The sequence below is a fragment of the Pelodiscus sinensis genome, chromosome 7, assembly GCF_049634645.1.
Source record: "Pelodiscus sinensis isolate JC-2024 chromosome 7, ASM4963464v1, whole genome shotgun sequence".
Taxonomy (NCBI): Eukaryota; Metazoa; Chordata; order Testudines; family Trionychidae; genus Pelodiscus; species Pelodiscus sinensis.
Window position 1 is genome coordinate 20,634,435 of NC_134717.1, and position 25,438 is coordinate 20,659,872.

At 40.6% G+C, this 25,438-nt stretch overlaps 1 protein-coding gene across 2 annotated transcripts in view; it reads right to left on the reverse strand.

Annotated features, from left to right (window-relative positions):
- Window positions 1-25,438, reverse strand: part of LRP1B (LDL receptor related protein 1B) — a 1,349,043-nt gene that overhangs the window by 241,744 nt on the left and 1,081,861 nt on the right. For both annotated transcript variants that reach the window (XM_075933312.1, XM_075933313.1), the window contains 4 exons: window positions 21,926-22,045; window positions 17,060-17,188; window positions 15,811-15,933; window positions 2,762-2,902 (listed from right to left, as the gene is read on the reverse strand). In XM_075933312.1, the coding sequence (XP_075789427.1) occupies window positions 2,762-2,902; window positions 15,811-15,933; window positions 17,060-17,188; window positions 21,926-22,045 (513 nt within the window). The remainder of the gene's footprint in view (window positions 1-2,761; window positions 2,903-15,810; window positions 15,934-17,059; window positions 17,189-21,925; window positions 22,046-25,438) is intronic.

The following is a 25,438-nucleotide window of genomic DNA, read 5'->3' on the forward strand; positions in this document are numbered from 1 at the left end:
ATTATTTTTTCCAAGGTGCACTACTTTGCACTTACATCTATCATTTTGCCATCCAGTCATATAGTTCAGTGAGAACTGATGCTCTTTGCAGTCATCTTTGGATATAACTAGAATAAACATTATCACCTGCAAATTTTAACTCCTCACCAATCACCTTCTTTCCAGATCATTTATGAGCCTGTTGAACAGCACAGCTCCCAGAACAGATCTGCATGAGAACCCAATATTTGCCTCTTTTCTCTGTGAAAACTCATTATTTATTCCCATCCTTTGTTTCCTATCTTTTAACCAGTTATTAATCCATTAGAGGATTTCCTTCTTATGTCATGACTTTTTACTTTGCTTAAGAACACTTACTGAGAGACTTTGTCAAAGGCTTTCTGAAAGTCCAAGCATACTATATTGACTGAATGACCTTTGTCCGCATCCTTCTTGACCCCCTCACAGAATTCTAATGGATTGGTAAGGCCTGATTTCCCTTTACAAAAGCCAGGCTGACTCTTCCTCAACATATTGTGTCTGATCATTCTGTTCTTTACTATAGTCAAGCTTACCAACCTGTACTGAAGTTAAGATTACTTGCCTGCAATTGCCAGGATCACTACTGGAGTTCTTTTTAAAAGTGTGTGTTAGATCAGTTATCCTTTGGTCACCTAATACAGAGGCTGCTTAAAGTGCTAGGCTACATACATAGTTAAATGATTTGTAGATTATCTGGAACTTTCCCGGGGCCTCCATTATGCATGCTGCATGGCACCCTCGTTTCCTATGTGTATGTCTACACAGCACAAAAAGAAAGTTAATGGAATAAAACATACAGCAGTTTCAGAACCCAGACTTCAGCCCTAGACCAAACATCCACACTGCTACTTTTAGCCCTGCAGCCCAGATCAGATAACCTTAGCTTGGAGATCTGAGACTGCAGAGTATTTTCTACAGTGCAGACATATTCTTTGTCTTTTACTAAGTACTTAGGCTGAACCAGCAAGGTGACCAGTAACAACTAATAAAATTTGAGGTAATTCTTAGAAGTTAGCCTCTGCAGCACTATGTGATTAAATATTTCAATTACTATTGCATATACAGGCTTGATCTCCCTTGTCCAGCACCCTGAGGATGTGATCAGTCTCGAATAAGAGAATTTTCCAGATATGGGGAGATCCCCTGCCACTGCCCTCCCAGGACACTCCTTCTCCCTGCAGTTGGCTCTCTCTGGCCCCACTGCCACTGGGCTCCAGCCTGCAGGACTTGGACTTGGGCTCAAGCTTGCTAGAGCTCCCCAAGATGGAGCTCCCCAGCCTCTGTGGTCCCACTTCTCCCCTGCCCAACCAGGGATCCCCGCCTGAGATGAGGCTTGCCTGTCCCACTGCTGAACCACCAACCGGGGCTTCCTGTGGACGGGGCTTGCTGGCTGCCCTGCTCTTGCTGCTCAGTGGTCCCACTGCTAGCTCCCCAGCCTGCATGGCCCCATTTCTCCCCTGCCCAATTGGGGCTCTCCAGGGATGGGATGTACACTTATGGGTGCTGGGGCTCTCTGATCCAGCAACAACCGTGGTCTGGAAGGACCATGGATACTGCTTGACCAAAAAATTCTGAATTTCAGAGTGTCAACCTGTAGTAGCTGAAAGAAAATGTAATTACTATTATTTTTTAAATAACAATATCAAACACAGCTCAGCACTCAAGGCTCAGTCTTGATCCTGACAAAGAACATGGGAATTTCACCACTGATTTTAACAAAAGCAGGATTAGAGACTTTTGGCCAGCTCCTAATTTTAAATAAATGTGTGCACACTTACTCTTTTCCCCAACCCTTCACCAGCTGGCAATGAGAGAAATGAATGCAAGCTGTGTACTTTCCCTCATTCTCTGGTTGTGAGGGGAAGGAAAGGAAGAGTAAGCAATCCCCTGGGATGCTGCATGCTGTCGGGGTCCCCCCAACCTAAAATGGTGTGTTTGTCACCACAGAACAAATTTCTGCACCAGTGCTGAGGTATTCTGCATTAACAACAGAATCTTCAATAATGAATATTTGGATCCATATGATTTTGCCTCACCTTTCAGACAATGCATGGTCCTCAAAAAAGCTAGTATAATGGGCTAGATTAATACCTTAATGGAGTAATAGAGTGAGAGTAAAAGAACTTTTCCTACATATCTCTCCCCTTTCAAATGACATGGAACAGTCTAATACCTCCAGGATTCACTAGCATAATAGAACAAAATTAAGATGTGGGACACATTTACATTTTGTGACTGCTAAAAGTGGAGAGAACTTTAAAATAGTGTTGATGGATGGTGTTGACTGCCTGTTTTAAAAATGGTGTGTAGTGAGAAATCTAGCATATCCCCATTCTGGTGTGGTAAGCTCTAAATCCATGTGTCTGGAAAGGACTGTTATGTCTGTTCTCTCTGTTTGTAAAAATTATGGCGAGAGCAGGGCAGTTCTTATAAAGTTGGATAGTAACTATTGTAATTTTGTCCAGTCTATAGTACCTGGAAATACATGTGTAAACAAACTCCAAACTTCCTGAACCATCTCACATGTCTAGCTTCAGTTTTTCAGCTCAGAAAATAAACCACAGAATTTTTGGTTCTGCAGGACTGAAAATTTACAACCGCATCTTCTTCACAGGATATAGGAAGAATTCATGAGACAGGACTGTACTATGTAGTTAAGAGTATAGTTTTTCTAACTACAAATCTAAATTATATTTTGGAAAAAAACTACATATATGTAATTATAAAAATAAATATGAACCTGAAATTTTGCATTTTATATTTATAGGAGCTTCATCAGAATGATCTGGGCAGTCATAGTCCCCATCACATTGCCACTGAGAATTGGAGAGACACCTTCCATCAGCACAACTGAATTCTCCAGGATTACAGTGAGGATAACCTAAAAACAGAGTAATCAAATCTTTAATGCTTCATACTGTGTATATGCATATATTTTAATATACTCTCATAACAGAGCCTATTCAAGTAAACACATGCATCTATCTATCCCTATATATGCAGAAAGATAAAAATGCACACACATCTGCATCACAAAAAACAGATAATATATATATATATATAGTAAAACTCCAATAGTCCGGCATCCAATAGTCCAGCACTCCTGATAGTCCGGCAGCAGCAGCTGAACTGAGCGAAAAGGGTAAAAAAGGGTTAAAAAACTAAAACATTACAGTATACTTTATACAGTATGTACACTAAAAAGGATTAAGAACACTTTATATACAGTATATACTGTATGCCGTATATACATAACCAGCTTATAGTATCTCCTTATACTCCGGCATATCTGATAATCCGGCACCATCTAGGTCCCATAGGTTCCGGATTATCGGAAGTCTACTGTACATTTGTATGTTATAACATAATCAGTATATTCCTGAAACCCATTGACAAGCATTTAAAAAGTGTCTTTTTCTTCCTCATCACTAATACAATCAAGAACATGTGTAGTTTCTCTTTAGACTTTATGTAACAGCAGTAAAAATATCTTTCAAAAGGTGATATACTATCAAATAGTGCTTAGCAGGCAATATTTACTACATCTGTTCTCTTAAAAGCTCTGGGAGACCTCACAGTTCCAACCACACCCATACAGTCAATCAATCAGTCTGGAAGCCCTCCTTAAAATACAAAAACTTTGGAAGCTGCACAAGATTATTTTCTGAGATGCTCAAATAGATTTCTGTTAGAAAATCTAAAAGGACATCTAGAACTGGCTCATTAGAAAGGAGTCTGCCAGAATTTAGTAAGAAAAATCCATAAATGGCATAAACTCAAAAGCCATATATTTTCTTCCTTTGCAATATTAAAATGTAAAGGTTAGGTTATTTTGGGAGGTTGTGTGAAGAAAAATCACCATTTTGCTGCAAGAAACCAAATCAAATGGATATTATTCATATTCTTTCCCTAGAAGCAGAATGTTGCCATTTTTACAAAAAGCTTGTTGTATAGGAGGAAAAATAAACCCAACATTTTATCATAGGAGAGCATGAAAACTCATGAAAATATTATGCTGTGCATGGGAGAAGGAATAAAGTAAGAATTGCCCTGAAGCTGCTTTCCATGTCTTTTTGATTTTCCAGCAAAAAATGGAATTTTTGAAGCTCTAAAAACATGTCTTGCTCTTTCTAAGTAGAAAAGCCAAGATGATGGTTGCTTTTGAAGCTTTGTTTCATATGTAACATTTTACATGAACATTAGCAGAGCTATATTAAAAGGAGGAGAAATGAAATACACACTAATTTTTTTTTAGTTATTCAATGCAATTGGGGAAAAGCTCTTCCCCATCAGCAGATGGTATAAGAGCACTTGAACTTCTGAGATAAGACATTCCTCTGCATCCAAGAGCTCTATTATCTCCATTTAACAGAGGACTGACACTCTGGCAATCAATCTTCCAGGGTTTGATTTAGCAGATCTGTCAAATGCTGAGGGTTCCCCCATTGGTGCCGGTACTCCTCATTGTTGTGAAAGGTAAGTGAAATCGAAGGGAGTGTTTCTCCCAGGGACCTCCCACTATGGAGTCAGTGCCAAACTCAGCTTAAGGTATGTCAACTCCAGACACATTATTTATATCGCTGGTATTGCATACCTTAAAGCCAACCTTCCAAGTGTAGTCTAGGCTTGGCCTCTGTGCTCTCATTAACACTTTGAATACAGTTAAGGTACTACTGGGACCATGAAATATAAGTATCTTGTATCTAACTTGTAATAATCACAAGAGAAGCCAGAATAACTCAATAGTGAACCTTCATAAAGTGGTAAGGTGGTATTTTTTTTCAATAGGCTGTCCTTAAACCTATCTTCAAAAAAAGAGAGACCTCCGTTCATGTATTAATTACTCATGTTGGCTCAAGCCTAAGCTACACTTGACATACCTTTGTATGAACAGATGTCAGCCAAAGCCTCCACTTCTTCTATGTGGTATCTGAGCAAAGACATGCATTTAAAATCAGGCCAATTTAAATCTGACACATAGGTGCCTTTGCTCTCTCATGATGCTCCTAAACGTCATGTTGAATGGACTTTGCAGAAATATAAAATTGAAATTGGATCTTCCTACATAGTCTCTTTTTCTACATGTCTGTCTCTGTGTCTGTCTCTTCAGTCAAGAACTTCTCTTAAACAGTAAGAGCGAGGACTACCAAAGTTAGTATATAGCTTCCTCTTATAACTTAAAATAAGGTAAAAATTTGGTTGTGCCAGGAACATTAGATGTGCCTGGAATGGGATTTCTTCTCATAAAACCATACAAAACCAAGTCAGAATCACCAAGGTAAAAAGGACTGCCCCATCCCGAAGTCTCCCACCCCAAGAAGCCCTTTAGGGCAAGGAGGATGGGTTGAAGCTCCTCTCCTATCCCAATTAGTACAAGAACATTGCTGGCTGTTCCCCTTCATCAGGGAGCATGGGGAAAGTGCACATTTTGCTGCATTCCCCTCATTGGCTGGAGAGGGCAGGAGGTAGAGGAACCTGGAGCTGTCACAGCCAGGGGACAGGCACCCCTTCCCTGCCAGTGCCTGCTGGAGCTGCAGCAACCCTGGAGAGGTGCTTTTCATCTGTCCCCAAACATCTGGGCTACGTCTACACTGGCCCCTTTTTCGAAAGGAGCATGCTAATTTTAAACTTCGGAATAGGAAAATCCGCGGGGGATTTAAATATCCCCCGCGGGATTTAAATAAAGATGTCCGCCGCTTTTTTCCGGCTTGGGGAAAAGCCGGAAAAAAGAGTCTAGACTGGCCCGATCCTCCGGAATAGGGCTTTATTCCGGAGGATCGGGCCAGTCTAGACGCTTTTTTCCGGCTTTTCCCCAAGCCGGAAAAAAGCGGCGGACATCTTTATTTAAATCCCATGGGGGATATTTAAATCCCCCGCGGATTTTCCTATTCCGAAGTTTAAAATTAGCATGCCCCTTTCGAAAAAGGGGCCAGTGTAGACGTAGCCCCGGGGTTATCCTCTCTCTCTGGAGCAACCTGCATACTGAACCCCTCATCCCCACCCCAGAACAATAATTTAAATGAAACCAAACATTTTTTGAGTTAATGACCTGAACAATGCCAGGTAAATCTTCTAGTTTTAAATAAGCTTCCCCTATCAGTTACTCTAGTTGAATAGAAATGGTTAACTCTCATGCTCCTTTTCTTTTCTGGAGGAAATTATGGAAAACAAAGTATTTCTCTGAATACTCTCCCAGGGACATCTCTACAAATTTTATGTACAAATAAATAATCACTAAAATATGCCTTGAATGAGTAAGATAGGATTATAAAATATGAATCCATACTAAAATAGTTATCAAAGAGTAACAGAATAATAAAAATATTAAGAGAATTCAGATCCAATTTCAAACACAGAAGTGGACTGGATCATCTGAGCATTGGCTTCATTTTGATAATTATCTTGATGACTTCCTCCATATCTGAGTATGACCTAACCAGTTATAACTGTACCACAGTTTCCTGAGTTTGTTTAAATAAAAAACAAATATATTTCAATGAAGCTTCACTTTAAACAGTCAGGAAGTCTGCTAACTTGGCCTTCAGCTACACCAAAAAAAAAATCCAGATTCTAAAATAGGTAAAGTGAAGTGGATGGCCAAGTACTGTGACTACAACATTACCTTTCCTGCATAAGCTTCATATTAGATTTTTAATGCCAATAGGAAGGATATAAGCAGTACCTTATCCATCATGAGATGGATTTTCATGATATATTAGGTTCTAGATCAATAAGATTTCTATTGCTGGGTACCTGAGTTTGTTGGATAGGAAGAAGCTGATGTGCTCTGGCTATACTGTCTGCACTGGCAAGTTGAAACTGTAGCAATTAATCTTAGAAACCATAGAAATGTAGGCTTCCAATGGACTTTGATAGGTCATCTAGTCCAGTCCCTTCTAGGAAAGCAGGCCTAAGTATTATCTAGATCATCCTTGACAGGTATTTGTCTAACCTGTTCTTAAAAACCTCCCAGTGCTGGAGATTCCACAACCTCACTAGGTAATTTGTTTCAGTATTTAACTACTGTGACACTGAGGAAGTTTTTCCCCAATGTGTAACTTAAATTTTCGTTGCTGCAATTTAAGTCCATTCTTGTTCTGTCGTCAGTGGTTAGAAGAACAATTTATCACCTTCCTCTATATAACAACCCTTTACATACTTGTAGACTGTTATCCTGTCCCTCATCAGTTGTCTCTTCTCCAGACTAAACCTTTAATCATTTTTACTCTCCTCAGGACTTTGTCCAATTTGTCCACATCTTTCCCAAAGTGTGATGCCCAGAACTGGACACAATACTCCAGCTGAGAAATAATCAGTGCAGTATAGAGCCGAAGAATTTCTTCTTGCGTCTTGTTTGGAACATTGCTGCTAATACCTCTGATTTGGGACAGTTTGAACTATTAGTTGTCATAGTAGCCTGTCATGTATTATGAGGCTGTGCCTGTCAGTACTGAACCTTATAATACAGTATGAACTTCTATGTACAGTCCCATTGTTCTCAGCACAGTTGGTGTGTAGTACTGGAGCAAGGTAGATGGGAACTGTAGAGGGAATATGGTATCCTGCTATAGTTCAGACACTTGAAACCAATGCACATTGGCTATGCAATCTTGAAATCTTCCTAAATACAGTGTCTGTTCTGGCCATTTACTCTCTCTTTCCTTGAGCAAGGTTATAAGGGCACAAAAGGAGGAGCAATCATAATGATTTGCCAGTTCCCTCAACTAACTGAGAAACTTCTCTCTCACAAATCCCAAAGTAAAAGGGAAAGTGGTCTGGCCGCGTGCACCTATAACAACAATAATTCAGGAACAGGGGCACAACAGCTTCTGCAAGCTCCTAGGCAAGATGAGCAGGCAGGCTCTTTGCTCCTGGATGGGGTGGGGCCTCAGGCAAAATGGGCAGAATGAGGGTCATCCGGCACATCTCACAGAGCACACCATTGTCCTCCTCCCCCCAAAAAATCCTCAGAGCCCTCAGGAGTACACAGTGCAGCATTCCAGAAGCAACTTAAGCAGCCCAAGGCTCCAGTGTGGCAGCCAGGAGCCCTAGACTCCTTGAATCTATTCCCCCCACCAATTGGAGGGCCTGGTCAGAAAGAACTACAAAACAAGCAACCTTCTCCTTTCCCCCGCTCTCTTTTAAGAACTACTCATTGGGATAACTACTTTTTGGAGATGAAAAAGCAGAAGTAACCCTCCAGGAGATGGGTCTGAGGGAAAGTAGTTTAAAGAGACAAAGTTTGTTCTCCTGAATTGGTCATCAGATTAGAGGGGATGCTGAGGGAGTAATGCTGTATAAAACTGAATGCAGCAGGCAGCGATATTGCATATATCGGTGATAGACTGTGTGCAATGACGTGGTGTGGGAGCAGCATTAGAGCTAACTAAAAGTGTCTGGATATCCGAGTGAATGTCAAGTAATTAACAATCATATTTATTTAGATGATTTAGACAGATCCATGTGTCATTCAAATTCAAGGGAACCTGCAACTAGGCTTCATCCTAAATAGATATTAATTTATAACCTCTTGATATCTACCATATGGATCCTGACCTTCCTTGTTGTAATTAGGAAAACTGCAGGCTGATTATTGAATTCATTCAGCTGGAAATCACAGAACATTCTAGACAGGATGTACTAGACATTTTATCCTCATATGTAAGGGGACTGTTAGCCCCTTACTAAAACTCTGTGGGAGTTTTGGTTTGCCAGCTCCCAGTATCAAAAGGGGAAAGGTCCATGAGACTGACAGACCCCAGAGACAATAGAAAGCAGCCAACACTCCAGCTCAGCCTGATTGACAGGTTGGACAGGCCAGTGAGGAAAGTTCCCCACAACAGCAGGACCATTCCCCCGCTTACATATATAATGTAGTTAGGGCTTCAGATTTGTCCCAGCATTTTTTAATAAAATAATTACAGCACAGTCTTAGTACATCTAGTTACAGTTTTAAGGTATAAATCATATTGAGACACTTCTTGGGCGACCAAATTTGAGTCAGTGGCATTTGCAGCCTCATACATGGGGTTCCAATGCCATGAAGGTTTGTCCCAGACTTTCATCATCACTGATTAGTCAGGCCAAACCTGAGAGGCAATGTGACTCCTTGCACCTGGATTGCAGCACAAAAGTGGAGAATCAAGAGCAACCTGACAGGATAGGTGACATTGCTGTAGAGTGAGGGGTGGGCCAGAATCACTCACTAGCCCTCCACCCTCGGCTGCCCCTCCTTACTAGGCTGCTATTAGGGTTACGTTTCTGGGCAGAGGGCAATGCTGCAGACGGTCAGATTTCAAAATCATGAAAAAATGGGAAACTCATAGGGTACGTCTACACTACAGCGCTAATTCGAACTAACTTAGTTCGAAGTAGTTAATTCGAACTAAGCTAATTCGAACTAACGCGTCTAGAACTAAAAACTAGTTCGAATTAGCGTTTTGCTAATTCGAACTAGATTGTCCACATTAAGTAGACCCTGAACCGGGCTTAAGGATGGCCGGAAGCAGTGCCGGCAGGGCATCAGAGGAGGACTTAGAGCGTGGAGATGCTGTCTCAGGCTAGCCGAGGGCTGCGCTTAAAGTGGCCCGACCCCCACCCCATACAGACAGTTCTCAGGGGTGCCCCGCTTGCAAACCAGTCCTGGCTTGGAGTGCCCGGAGTACCCACACTGGGCACATCACACCACTCGGCCATCAGCCCGGCTGCACTTACCGCAGGCTGCCATCTAGGGAGAGGGGACAATTGGGGGGCTGCAGGAGAGCTTCCACACCCAGAAGCCCAGTCCTCCCCATCGGGGGCTCGTACCCCATTCCTCCCTCACCTCCTTCCACTTACCCTTCCCTAGCCCCTTTTCTTGATGTACAAAATAAAGGACAATTGTGTTCAAAAATGGAATCTGTCTTTATTGAACAAAAGTCGGGGAGACTGGGAAAAGGAGGTGGGAGAAGGGAAGACAGAGGCTGGGAGAGGGGAGGGCAACTAAAATGATCAGGGGTTGGGAACAGGTCCCAAATGAAGAGAGGCTAAAGAGACTGGGACTTTTCAGCTTAGACAAGAGGAGACGGAGGGGGGACAGGATAGAGGTCTCTAAAAGAAGGAGTTGGGTGGAGAGGGTGCATACAGAAAAGTTCTTCATTAGTTCCCTTAAAGAAGGACTAGAGGACACCAAAGGAAAGGAATGGGTAACAGGCTTCAAACTAGTAACAGAAAGTTGTTCTTCACAAAGCAAAGAGTCAACCTGTGGAACTCCTTGCTGCAGGAGGCTGTGAAGGCTAGAACTAGAACAGAGTTTAAAGGGAAGTGAGATCAAGTCATGGAGGTTGGGTCCATGGAGTGGTATTAGCCACGGGGTAGGAGTGGTTTCCCTGCCCGAGGTTTGTGGAAGACTGGAGAGGGATGGCACGAGACAAATGGCTTGGTCACTGTCTTCGGTCCATCCCCTCCAGGGTCCCTAGGGTTGGCCGCTGTCGGCAGACAGGCTACTGGGCTAGATGGACCTTTGGTCTGACCCAGTACGGACATTCTAAGCTCAGGGCTCAGGGTTGATTTTCATACACACCTGCTCCCGGGTGGCCAGGCTGGCAGCTTTCCTGCCCTAGCTGGCCACTTTCCTGTGCCTAGTGCGGAGATCGTGGACCCTGCCCTAGCCCAGGCGGGTGCCCGCCTCTTGCGGTCCCGGGCAAGCTCCTGGGAGCCGCCAGCCTGGTCCCGGGAAGAGGGGGAGACCTGGGGGGCATCGGATGGGTGGCTCTATCCGTGGCAGGTGCAGGGTCTGCTGGCTGGGTGCTGGCAGGCTTGCACCTGGCATGGGCACCGTAGCCAGCCCGTGCCCCTTTAAGGGGTCTGGGGCCGGGAGGGGGGCAGACGAGTTTCCCTGGTGTTGGCCAGAGTGGCCACCAGGGAAAGCTGGGGAGGGCTAGCCTCCCACTAGTTTGAATTAAGAGTCTACACACCCCTTAATTCGAACTAGTAAGTTCGAACTAGGCTTAATCCTCGTAAAATGAGGATTACCTAGTTCGAACTAAGCGCTCCGTTAGTTCGAATTAAGTTCGAACTAACGGAACGCTAGTGTAGCGCCTATGAAAGTTAGTTCGAACTAACGTCCGTTAGTTCGAACTAACTTTGTAGTGTAGACATACCCATAGTGTCATAACAAGCCTGCAGTCTTAAACATGATATAAGGTGAATCAGTCCTCAGGCCTGAATCTCACCAACTGTCTGGGTTGATATTACTGCTTTTAGGAATACCATCTTAACTGAAAAATGCAGAGAGAGCAGATAGACACCGGATTATAATGACACTGTATTTTTCAGTGGACAAAAGTCAAATCCCATAGTTGTGGCATTTGTAAACAATGGAAGGAACATATGGAACTAGCCTCTCGGAAATTTGGTTACTTTCCAGTGAGTTAAATAGAAAAGGTCAACTCATATGTCTGAGGGTGGGAAACTGTGATAGTATCCAAAAGAATCCTGACAGTCAGAAACAATTTTTTTTATTGTTGCAATTGCATCCAAATAAAATAGAGCTCATAGGATGTTTCAGATCGTGCTCCTTTTGATGAGCTTTTCTAATGGGCTTCCCTCATCAAGTCTGTTTCTCTGGTCTACAGCTTCAGGTTTTCCAACTTGATATTTTAAGCCACAACAAATCAAGGTTTGCAGAAATCCACAAGCCAAGCTGTCAGTGAATTCAAAACCCATATAATAATCTTGTCCTGGATTGGTGCCAAGAGATCTGGCAGTTTGGGAAGACTTAAAGGCCCAAAGTCATTTCCAGGAGGAGAACTAAACTTACCAAGGCCAGGGCAGAACTAGTATCAATATCTAAACTCCATTCTGCCTGACTTTCTTCTTATTCTTCTGGATCAACACAATTGAGGAGAGAGTAAGATGGTAAATAGAAGATTCTCTGATTTCAAATCCAAAAATAAAGAATCTGTAAATGATGCTGCACTGCCTCTAAATGACTCCAAGACATCTGGTATTTTTCTTCTCTCTCTCTCTGGGGGCAAAGATCTAATCTGGGCTTTGCCCCCTTTTGAGACTGATAAGGAAGGACTGAATCCACAATTTAGTATTGCTTAAGAAGTAGGTAAGACATTGCTTTTCCTTGGCAACAAACTGATAGTGGGTGGATGCTGTAAACACTGAAACAGAGTGCAACTTTTTGATGAAAATCTACCACTTTTTGTGTTAAACTGCCCGGGTTAAAGTTTTAAAATGACCAAGCTGGGTAATTAACAAAAGGTCATTTTAACCTTTATACATATTGTACAAAGATGTCATTAGCTTCAAGTATTTTGAGGATTAGGTATCTCTTTGTTTCAGTACCACAATATTTGCATAAATCTAAGCTCTCATACCTAGAATTTGCAGGGTATGACAACTGAACAGCAGCAGCACTTTGATCAGATGCAGAGGGAGCACATGCCTCTCACAATGTTAGTCAGCACACACCTCAATTTACATGTCCTTGTTTTACATGCATGACACTTTGGTAATGCTGGTAGGAAAAATATATATATATGGATGAATACCATCAGAATCTAGCATTCCTGCATGTGGGCAATGGTAAACAGTATGTCACATGAGCCACATGCAGAACTACAATGCCCTGAGGCCCTCTGGTTTCAGGTTGCCCGCCACTGATCTAGAAGTTTTGTGTCTGCTAGCTATGGACTAATATCAAAAGAATCAGTTCAGATCTATGTCAGTGGAGTACACAGCACTAATGTGCTAATGCTAGGCAGGATTGTCAACAATCCTACAGATGCTCTTGGAAAGCACCCCACATCTAGTGCCAAATAACTGAATGGTATGACACTCCTAAGGTACAAGACTCCCAAGATACGATCTTACCTTGCCTCAAAGCAACACAGATTCCCCAAAGGCCACAGAAATCAGTATGCCTAACACAGAGCTCTAAATCTCAGATTGGTCTACAGCTTCCAAATACAAAGATTCTTCTGCAAAGGACAGAGAAACACAGAACTCTCCTTTTTCATTGACAAGTATGGGGATTCCTGAAGACAGTCACTATGGTACAAAATCTTAAAAATAAAAAAAGCACCAAACACACACTGGTGCATGAGCACCAATATGTTTAATGTATAGGCACCTAGATTTTCATCTACACCAGTTAAAAGGGCATAGAGTGCATTATGAATTGCTAAAGTGATCACTGTCATTTCAAAACTTCTGTAGGCACCAGCTTTAAAACACATATTCACTGGTAATCTTGAATATATTTTTGTCCAGCTCTTGTAGCTCCTCAGAGCATCCAAATGTAAAATAAACGTAGAGGATTAGCAGATATTGGATCCTCAAAGTGGCAACAATAAGGTGTTCTAAATTGCAGCCTAGAATGACTTTTCAAGTCATCCCTCTATATAGATTTGAAGTACCATGAAACATGTTCAACATGCCAAAGCTTCATAAAACAGATCAGTATTGGTTCACTATGCCAATCTGGATGGCAGATAAAAATGGAATAAAAAAACCTAATAAAATATATAAATTCACATCAAGTGCACAGAAAGCTTTTAAAGATCTGGACTGAAATAATGCTTCTAAGCAGGATGCTCTTCCAGAATAAGAAAATAAGTAAAATGATGAAAAGATTAACATTTGGAGAACACAGAAGCCAAATGGATGAATAATGGAGTAAAAAGAAAAAAGTTTTATTAGGCACTGATTGGAAACCAGAACCATATAGATAGAGTGTATTTGTAATTTACCTAAAAACATTTAGACTGGGCAGTGGCTTTTGGGGGCTATTCTCTGATTGTGATAAAAAAGAATCTAGAAATTTCAAGGTATTGATAGTGCAAATAGTTAGAGCATGCTCAGCTGATGGAATTCCTGGGATACCCTATAGTTGCCACAGAGAGCAAAAAATTGAAAAATGAGACTCCCATGAGACCCTACTAATTTATTTGCTCTTACTGCCCCTTTGCCAATTTATATACTCAAATGTAATCATCCTGAGCTTAGACTGAAACCAACCAAAAAATCAACCTTACAAAGTTGTTCTGGAAATAAAAGTTGTATCTATAAATCAACAGTGGTCCAATGCTACCACATTTTCCAGGATAGCCCTGAACCAGAGATACTGGTCTCATATTAGTGATAGAAATGTAGCTGTGTTAGTCTGGTGTAGCTGAAACAAAATGCAGGACTATGTAGCACTCTAAAGAAACCATCTTGTTAGTCTTTAAAGTGCTACATAGTCCTGTATGTTGTTTGGTCTCATATTACTAGCTGCCAAACTCCGTGTTCCGGGAGACATCCTTTAGTGAGATATATGGAGGTAAGCCACCACTGCAAAATGGTTTCAACTAGTATTGGAATCAATCTCAGCTTGATTTGAACCTTGCCTTCTGGACTTAACTACCAACCCTTCTACAACTGTCAGACTCAGGTTTGACCCTACTCAGGCCCTTATGGTGTAGAATAGGTTCTCCAACAGAAGGGAAAACATCCTTATTGTAGTACAAATACTTCTTGCAAAAGTTTGTATCTTATGAACATTGCTGACAGGAGAGGAAATCCACAAACTTCTCCTTCCAAGATATGATAGGACCCACCATGGAGGAGGGGGAGCTGAAGTCATTCTTGTGCTGACTCTTACAAAGGTGCATTTGGGCATGGGCAACTTTTCTCCTATGTCCATTTAATATGGTGATACGGATGAAATCTTCTCTTTCCTAGAATAAATCAATCAGCTTGGTATATGTATCACCTTCAAGTGACAGAAATATCTGAGGATTCTGAAAGGGGAAGGCCCATAGGTACAGAGGGATATAAGAAGTTAAAATATTCTATTTCCATCTAATGGCAGGAAGAAAGTACTTCCAAGGCACTGGACTAGAGGAACAAAGAGAAAAATAAGTGTTTATCTGGAACATAAATGTCACTTTACCTTCCCACTATGTTTAATTTTAACCCTTCAATTTTAAACAAGGAGTCCAGTGGCACTCTAAAGACTAACAAATGTATTAGAGCATAAGTTTTCATGAGCTACAACTCACTTCCTCAGATGCTGAAGAGAAAAAGAAAAAAAGGACAAAAAGAGGGGAAATAAAAAGGATACAGAGATGGGAATGTGACAAACAAAGTATTTTAGATGGTCTATATCCTGGGACAGATTATCAATAGACTGGGCTTGGACATTTTTGTGCATACATATGAACTTGTTTTTTGCATACACATTAGTAGTGCATTCACAAATTCCTATGTTCTGCATGCATATGAGGTAAATGCACATGTGTGTAAAGACTAAAAAATAAACCTAAGACCATTGTGATAAAAACTTTATAAATATTTTTGAACAGGCGCTCTGTGCCAAATTCTCTCCCGTACCAAAAACATCTTGATGCAAAATGGTGAGATCGGGGAGCAAGGTACAATATGTATAACATAAAAAACAGCAAAAAAGCTTAACTGCTTATTATGCAACAGTCTAAAGTAAATACATTGCCAGAAATCTATAAATGTTAGCTCATAATACATTGATATTAATGTTAACTTTTATTTTTTTAAATATCAACTAAAAATTAATATAGTTTTTGCCCAAGAATGTACAAAATTGTGCACAGCAGGAACAGCATTAGATTAGACAAATATTAAAATAAATTTAGAAATTGAACACGGTCTCATTTAACAGTAAATTAGAACACTAAATCTAAAAATTCTTATTTGTCTTCATTCTCCTTTGGTTTTTAAAAATGTCTAAAATTATTCAGCCTGAGATTTTTCTCATTACTGTTTTTATATTATACTTACCGCATTCCAATGACTCATCTGATCCATCTCCACAGTCGTCGTCATGATCACATACAAACTGTTTGGGAATGCAGACTTTATTACGGCATGTGAAAGAGTTCTCATCACAAGTGTTATTAGGAGCTAAGTAAAAAGAACACATAAGAAAAAATAAGGAACACACAGAATAACAGGGCCTACAAATACTTTACTTATTAGGAAAAAACCCAAGTGAAGTAAATTAACTAGTGCTCAATAACTGATTCATAACAAATAATCACATACTTTGCCAGGCATACACCAAGTAGTACACAATACCAGACAAAAAGTGCTGCCTGCCCCCAAAATAAGGAATACAAATACAAGCATATAAAGTACCATAAGCAGAGATGAGAATAATTAACATGACTAAATTATTTACAATTGTTTCTTACTCCTCTATGAAAATAGCTATTTTCTGCGATTTCAGAAATAGACTTTTCTTCTTGTTAAAAGCATGTAAAATGCTTAATCAATAACAAGGCTTCCACTGTTCTCTAAGGCTGTGTCTAGACTACATTTCTCTGTCGACAGAGGGATGTAGATTAGGCACATCGAAATTGCTAATGAAGTGGGGATTTAAATAGCTCATGCTTCATTAGCATAAACATGGCTGCCGCTTTCTTCGAAATGGAGCTTTTTTGAAAAAAACAGCAGTCTAGACACAGATCTTTCTAAAATACAACCCATTTTTGAAAGATCCCTTATCCCTCATAAAATGAGGTTTACAGGATCTTTCGAAAAAGGGTTGTATTTTTGAAAGATCTGTGTCTAGACTGCCATTTTTTTTAAAAAAAGCTCAATTTCAAAAAAAAAGTAGTGGCCATGTTTATGCTAATGAAGCGTAAGATATTTAAATCCCCACTTCATTAGCAATTTCAATGTGCCTAATCTATATCTCTCTGTTGACAGAGAGGTGTAGTCTAGATGTACCCTAAGATGGTGAGAAAAGGAACAAATACGTATATTTGAAACACAGTGGACCAGTTAGCATCAACCAGCATATCTTCACTGAAGTCAATGGAGCTGTGTTGACTTAATTAAGCAGAGGATCTGACCCAGGGTGTGACTGACCCTACCCACTGATAGTTTACAGTATCTTTTATGTTACACCATGCAGCCAAATACTCCATATTGGTAAATAAAACACAAGCAAGTACTGAGAATAGAGAAAAGAAGTCAGAATATATTTTTAAAATGTAGGTAGAAGTTTAGCACAAAAACTCTGTACCACAGCCTGCTGTTGAGAGTTCATCACTTCCATTAGGACAGTCCCTTTCACCATCACAAAGCCATTGTTGAGGGACACAGGCATGGGAACCCAGGCAACTGAATGTGTCTGCGGCACAGGTTACCGATCCTGAAAAAAATGCTACGGATTAATGTTACTAAATCCCAAATTAATAATGTATGATGTCTAGAAGTAATAGTTATCAGAGAGGGTTCTCTTTTCCTTTAAAAGAGAAGTGAAAACAAATTGACCTCTGTACAGTATTCCAAAAATTCAAATTAGAAGTGTACTCTAAAGGTTTGACTACATACCCTGCCTTCTATATACTTTGAGCCTATTCGCTAAATGAAAGCAGCAAGCTATCCTTCTATGCTTCATGAAATGTAGTCAGTAGGGGTGCACCTACACAGCACCCTAATCTCAAAATAAGATATGTAATTTGTGCTGCACAAATTGCATATCTTATTTCAAATCTATTTTGAAATAGCTTATTTTGAAATTTGAAGCATGTACACAGTGCTAAATTTTGAAATAAAACACTATTTTGAGACATCCCTTAACCCTTGTGGAACAAAGGTTACCAGGATGCCAAAATAGCACACCCATTATTTCAAAAAATATTTTGAGATAATGGGCAGCTTGTTAATACACGGGGTAGTTATTTCGGGATACTGCTGATATCCCAAAATAGCCATGCCGTGTAGATGTACCATAGGGCAATTTTACAAAGCACAGACAGATATCTTAGACAACTACTGTGTATTTAGATTTATTGGATAAGAAGCCTGATCCTGAGAGGTCCTAAGAACCTTCAGTTCTGTTCAGCTCTGTCAACTGATATGACAGCTCAATATATTGGAGGGTCAGGTCCTTAATGCCTCGTTTTGAACAATGAATGAGAGGCATAAAGAAACCCACCAGTTTCAATGTATGTTCTTTTTCCTGCGAAGTTCTTCATCTTTAGCAATTTATAGGACTTTTAACAGCATAAAGAAAGTATTATTTACATAAGAACATAAGAACGGCCGTACTGGGTCAGACCAAAGGTCCATCTAGCCCAGTTGCCGACAGTGGCCAGCACCAGATGCCCCAGAGAGGGTGGACCGAAGACAATGATCAAGCGATTTGTCTCCTGCCATCATTCTCCAGCCTCTGACAAACAGAGGCCAGGAACACCATTTCTATTCCCTGGCTAATAGCCTTTTATGACCTAACCTCCATGAAATTATCTAGCTTCTCTTTAAACTCTGTTATAGTCCTAGCCTTCACAGCCTCCTCTGGCAAGGAGTTCCACAGGTTGACTACACGCTGTGTGAAGAAGAACTTTCTTTTATTAGTTTTAAACCTGCTACCCATTAACTTCATTTGGTGTACTTTAGTTCTTCTATTATGGGAACTAATAAATAACTTTTCTTTATCCGCCCTCTCCACACCACTCATGATTTTATATACCTCTATCATATCCCCCTCAGTCTCCTCTAGTCTAAACTGAAAAGTCTTGACTATCCTAAACAGTTTGGTATCATCTTCAAACTTTACCACCTCACTGCTTACCCCTTTCTCCAGATCATTTATGAATAAGTTGAATGGGATTGGTCCCAGGACTGAGCCTTGGGGGACACCACTAGTTACCCCTCTCCATTCTGAAAATTTACCGCTTATTCCTAGCCTTTGGTGAGGGACCTTGTCAAAGGCTCTCTGAAAATCTAAGTATACTATATCTACTGTATCCCCCTTGTCTGCATGTTTGTTAACCCCTTCAAAGAACTCTAATAAATTAGTAAGACATGATTTCCCTTTACAGAAACCATGGTGACTTTTGTCCAACAAATTATGTTCTTCTACATGCCTCACAATTTTATTCTTTACTATTGTTTCAACTAATTTGCCTGGTACTGAAGTTAGACTTACCGGTCTATAACTACCAGGATTGCCTCTAGAGCCCTTTTTGAATATTGGTATCACGTTAGCTACCTTCCAGTCATTAGGTACGGAAGCTGATTTAAAGGATAGGTTACAAACCACAGATAATAGTTCAGCAATTTCCCATTTGAGTTCTTTTAGAACCCTTGGATGAATGCCATCCCATCCCAGAGATTTGTTAACATTAAGTTTTTCTATTTGTTCCAAAACCTCCTCTAATGACACTTCAATCCGGGACAGTTCCTCACATTCATCACCCACAAAGGACAGTGCAGATTTGGGAATCTCCCTAAAGTCCTCAGCCATGAAGACTGAAGCAATCATTTAGTTTCTCCGCAATGGCTTTATCGTCCTTGATTGCTCTTTTTATATTTCGATCCTCTAGGGGACCCACAGGTTTTTTCCAGGTTTTTTCATTGTCTAATGTTGGCTTTTTCATGTTTTATTTTGTTTTAAATTGACTTTCCTCTACAACAAATTTGAATTTATTCTTTGGTACTTAAAACTTTAAGGGATTGTTTTATGTAATCAATCACTATGTCTCTTCCTGGGTATATGAAATTGGCATATATTAAAAAGAGAAAATAAATTTCCATTCAACCTTTGATTATAATAGTTAAGTTAAAATAATTGTTATGATTCATTTTAGCCAATATGAAAAGCAACCTGTGATGCTCTAATTAGATTTATATTTCAAACACAGTTAGATTAAATTATGTAAAACTTCAAATATTTCAGAGAATTGGGACCCCCAAACTCTTCTGACTGCCCTGTTCCACCTGGAAACTATTTGTTTCTTGTTCCTAAGATAAAATAGGACTTGTCTTCTCTTCCACAGCATTTTATCTTAAGTAATCTTCAGAGATGCCAGTTGATCTTGTGAAAGAGCTTTCGATCTGAAAAGGGAATTTAAATTGTATATTTATTGGACATGCAGCCTATTGATCCTCAGGATGTGTCATCTGTTAGGGTATGTCTACACTACCACCCTAGTTCGAACTAGGGTGGTAATGCAGGCATACCGCACTTGCAAATGAAGCCCGGGATTTGAATTTCCCGGGCTTCATTTGCATAAGCCGGCTGGCGCCATTTTTAAATGCCGGCTTGTTCGAACCCCGTGCCGCGCGGCTACACGCGGCATGGGCTAGATAGTTCGAACTAGCAAGCCATTCCGAACTATCTGTACGCCGGCTTATGCAAATGAAGCCCGGGAAATTCAAATCCCGGGCTTCATTTGCAAGTGCGGTATGCCTACATTACCCCGCTAGTTCGAACTAGCGGGGTAGTGTAGACATACCCTTAGATTTTGACAATATACCATAGCAGATGTGTCTGAGGTACCTGCTTTATCGTTTGACACTGATGTTGTTGCTGGTAGGGGTGGGAAGAAAGAGAGAGGGTAATCTTTCATGTTAAACAGATTCCAAAGACCTCTCTTTCTAGTAATGGTAGCAGATTCAATTGAGTCCCCTACATGAAGGTTTCTTGATTTCATTGCACTCTAGGAAAAAAGGGACTTATCTGATTTCCTAAAGCATGCAAGATATGAAAATCAATGGATTTTCAGATGCATTAAGAAGAGCATTGCCAGCAGATCCAGAGATGTCATTATTCCCCTTTATTTGGCTTTGGTGAGGCCACATCTGGAGTATTGTGTCCAGTTCTGGGCCCCCCACTACAAAAAGGATGCGGAAGCATTGGAGAGGGTCCAGCGGAGGGCAACCAAAATGATTAGGGGTCTGGAGCATATGACCTACGAGGAGAGGCTGAGGGACTTGGGTCTGTTTAGTCTGCAGAAGCGAAGAGTGAGGGGGGACTTGATAGCAGCCTTCAACTTCCTGAAGGGAGGTTCCAAAGAGGATGGAGAGAGGCTGTTCTCAGTAGTGACAGATGGCAGAACAAGGAGCAATGGTCTCAAGTTGTGGTGGGAGAGGTCCAGATTGGATATTAGGAAAAACTATTTTACTAGGAGGGTAGTGAAGTATTGGAATGGGTTACCTAGGGAAGTAGTGGAGTCTCCATCCCTAGAGGTGTTTAAGTCTCGGCTTGACAAAGCCCTGGCCGGGTTGATTTAGATGGGATTGGTCCTGCCTAGAGCAGGGGGCTGGACTTGACGACCTTCTGAGGTCTCTTCCAGTTCTATGATTCTATGATAAGGGGATGGTTGGATGAAATAACATGATCGTGGTAACTAATTGACCATTCATTATCAGTTGGAAATAGGTCAATGGAGGGATGATAGGAGTTGCTATAGGGAACTTTCTGGGTGTCTGGATGGTGAGTCTTGCCCACATGCTCAGGGTTTAGCTGATCGCCATATTTGGGGTCAGGAAGGAATTTTCCTCCAGGGTAGATTGGCAGAGGCCCTGGAGGTTTTTCGCCTTCCTCTGTAGCATTGGGCACAGATCACAGCTGAAGGACTCTCTGCATGTTGGGGCCTTCAAAGTATTTGAAGGCTTCAATATCTGAGACATAGGTGAGAGGATTATTCTAAGAGGGGTGGACGAGATTCTGTGGCCTGCACTGTGCAGGGGGTCAGACTAGATGATCATAATGGTCCCTTCTGACCTTAAAGTCTATGAGTCTATGAGAAAGAGACCTCAAATGCTGATGTGAGACTAAATATGGAAAAGCCAGTACGTAGTGAAATTAAAACAGAACTGTAGCAGGAAACAACACAGAGACTTCTCATAGCCACCAAGTACCAAAACATAAAGATATTTAGAAAAGGAGGACTGCTCATGGTGGTTGGCTCAAATTTGGGAAATGGGAAAACATTTATTTCTTATTTTGCCCAAACTCTTTCACCATATCTACTTTATGAAGGCATACCCGCAGACTACACACTCCACTCACAGAAACACATCTCCCCAAGGGAGAAAAATCATCTGTGGTCTAGGAACCATATGGCATGATTAAATAAGTAAAAATTATAGTACTCACCACAAATAGCATCACTCTCATCTAAACCATCTCCACAGTCATCCTCGCCATCACAAGTCCACTGCTTAGAGATACATTTGTGTGCTGAGCAAGCAAATTGATTCCATGAACAGGAAGAATCTAGGAAGACATCAGCCACTATGCTTGTTATGTTCACAGTAATAGTGAATTGCATGCACAAGTATAACAAATACTTCTCCTTGATTTTTAGAGTTGTAACTGTAGATATCAGTATGCTATAATTTTGTCCTTTCACTAACAGAACCCAGGATTTATTTTGGTTTCCAACTGATTTATGTTCACTAATACTTGTAAAAGGACACACAACACTTTAGAGTAAATATTTTTCTAAGTTCTTTTATGAGTATAGTGAGGGTAAGAACTTTTAAAATAAGAGAATAGTTCATGCATTTCACAAACATGTTTTTGCTATAGCAAACCACTTTGCAATTATGGTAATAAGTGCAGAGACAAGCAGTCAAATTCTTCAATCATTTTCATCATCTTTGTATTCCATTATTTAATTACATCTTGAGAAGATTTCCATGTTCTTTTTCTTCATCTGGAAAATTGTTCTATATTTGCATTCTGTTGTCTTAGCGTTTATTTTTTTGAATACATTGGAAAACAACAACACTCTATTTCAATTCAAAAATCAATCTGTAGTAGCATATCAAATAAATTCCAGTTTCATATTAAGAATTTCATTTAGAAAAACTTCAAGATGCCTTTTTTCATCATTCCCACAAGAATAAATATATTATGATTAAACTGATAGAAACAATTTTGAGATGAATAATAGAAAAAAGTCATTTATTACCATCTGAATGATAATAAACATCCATGTGGAAGCAGTCAGGACAATAATAGCTGTAGACTGGACATAGAAGAAAAAAGGCAATGGAGGCTTTTTTTTTTTAAGTAATGAAGAACAGGAAGCCCAAAATGCTTTCTGACAGACTAGATGTCTAGGTCTGATCCTTCTACATTTTATGGGGTAAGAATTGAACTTCTGACCAGCATTGTGCATAGATATTTCAGATTTCAGTATGGAGGAAAAAGCAACTGGGAAACAAATTGAAGTGCCATTCAACTAGAATTTAGTTTTGTGATGAGACTAGATTGGGGAACCTGCAGAACATGAGGGGAAAAGACCAATTCTCATTATGATAATAAATCAAGTTTTCTTGAGTATACAATAAAGCAATATTATAGAATCAAGAAAATCAGATACAAATTAATTAGACTGGTTTACATGCAGTGCTTGTACCAGGAGAATTTTATTGGGTAGCGATGATTTTTTTAAACAGTTATATTGAAACAGCTTCTAGAATAAACAGTGATATCAGGGTAAAGGTGCTTAAATAAATGTATAGCTTATTCCCCTCTCCATCTCAGAATAAGCTTTACTGGTATTATCACTTTTATAGTGCTATAATGGCATACAGAATGGGAGTTTATACCAATTAATGTTATAGCTGAAGCAATACAACTTTGGTGTCTAGACAAATTCTGGTTGTCATTTTCTCTTTGTTGCCACTATAGGATTTTCATTTTCAATTGGACTTTGCTTAAAGACAACCAAAAGGAAATTGTCGCTGTCAGAAAATAAGCAATATTTTGCTTAGAAAATGGGGGAGGAGGGTTCAATGTACACAAATCAAAGTACTTATTTCACACCTTTACTGAAGGATACAGTCTACACACACCTAAGCAGCTTAGGAAAACTTCACGGCCTAGTCTAGACTGGAACCTTATAGTGAATTTACCTTCCCTCGTTTATTATCTAAGTACAGTAATGTATCTACATTACCAAGCATGTTGCACCAACCTTCAGGGGCACTGATGTTGATTTCTATATTTCTGCTTTTCACCAGGAGTGAAATGGTGTATTCCCAATGATGTAGAGTCAAGTTTATGTTAGTGTTGATGCAGTGTTGCCAGAAATTTGACCCCATTGGCCTCTGGGGCTGTGTCCAGACTCAGGGTTTTTTTTGAAAAAAGTAGCCTTTTTTTGAAAAAACTTCACCTGCGTCTAGAGTGCAGCCGCGTTCTTTCGAAATTAAATCAAAAGAATGCGGCTTTTCTTTCGACGGTGGTAAACCTAATTCCACGAGGAAGAACGCCTTCTTTCAAAAGTGCTCTTTCGAAAGAAGGCGTTCTTGAAAGCAAACAGGCTTTTTAGAAAGAGAGCATCCAGACTCACTGGGTGCTTTCTTCTGAAAAAGCAGCTTGCTTTTTCGAAATTCCGCGTGCAGTCTAGACGCTCTCTTTCGAAAGAAGCTCTTTTGAAAGTATCTTTCGAAAGAGCCTCTTTCGAAAGAGGCTTGCAGTCTAGACATAGCCTGGGAGGCCTCACACAGCTTTCTGTTCTGACAGCTCTGGGCACAACTTCCTCCTTGATTGTTCTCGCACTACACTCAAAATGTCCTGGGAACTGTAAAATGGCCTGTTACATGTGGCCAGCTTCGTGAGCCATTGGTGAGCAATGATGAGACACTTCCATGTCACAACCAATGATGAGGACTTCAATGGCTGCAAGTATTTCTGCACCCATGGCTTCCATTTCTCAGGGCCACAGAAGAGCACCAGCTCAGAGTACACAGGAGATATTGGATCACACTGAGGTGTGGGGAGATGATTCCATCTTCTCCAAGCTCAGAACCAGCAAGAAAAATGCCATTGTTTACTTCAGGGTTGCAACCTGCCTGCAGACTAAAGGCAATTCCAGGACCCGCTTGCAGTGCAGGGTGAAAAATTAAGCAGCTGAGCCCATCATATCAGAAGGCAAAGGAGCAGAGCAGAGGCAAGGGTCACAGCCTACTAAATGACTTTCATCATAGCCTGGAAAGGGGTTGGTAGGAAAAGTTACACTCTCTGTTGCCCCTGCAGGCTTAGTAGGAGCAGTTCAGACTCCTTTCCTAACAGGAGTCTGTCTTCTATCTCAGGGGTATGTGTCTATAGTGAATTGGGGGTCATGGGAGGAACCAGGACTGCTCTCTACTCCAGGTTCCAGGTCAGGGACACATTGGCAGCATCTGTTGGCAGAGTTTTCCCATCACTACAGCAGCAGCTATAATTCCTGGGCTACTTCTCTATAACCTCCTCTCATTCAACACCTCCTTTGCCCCTTGCCTCAGGGCTTCCTTCCATACAGGTCTTTGTGCTCCCCAGTTCCTTAGTGACACTTCCTCTACTCTATCGCTCCTTCCCTCCAGACTGCTTGGGGGAGAACTTTTAGACAGCATGAGGTGGGCCTTGATAGGTTAATGACCTGGAAACAAACAGCCTCAACTGACTTTGACACTTAATTGGAATCAGGTGTCCACATTAGCTTAATTGTCTTAATTGATTCTTTGTAAGGTTAATTGGCATCATGGGTCTTGACTTGCCTTTATTTGACTACCAAGGGAACAAGACTTGCTCATCCTGAGGCTGATATGTTTGCTTTACACTACTCTTTTGTATCCTTCTGATCTGAGTCTGTCACTGGGAGAGTTTATAATATTTCAC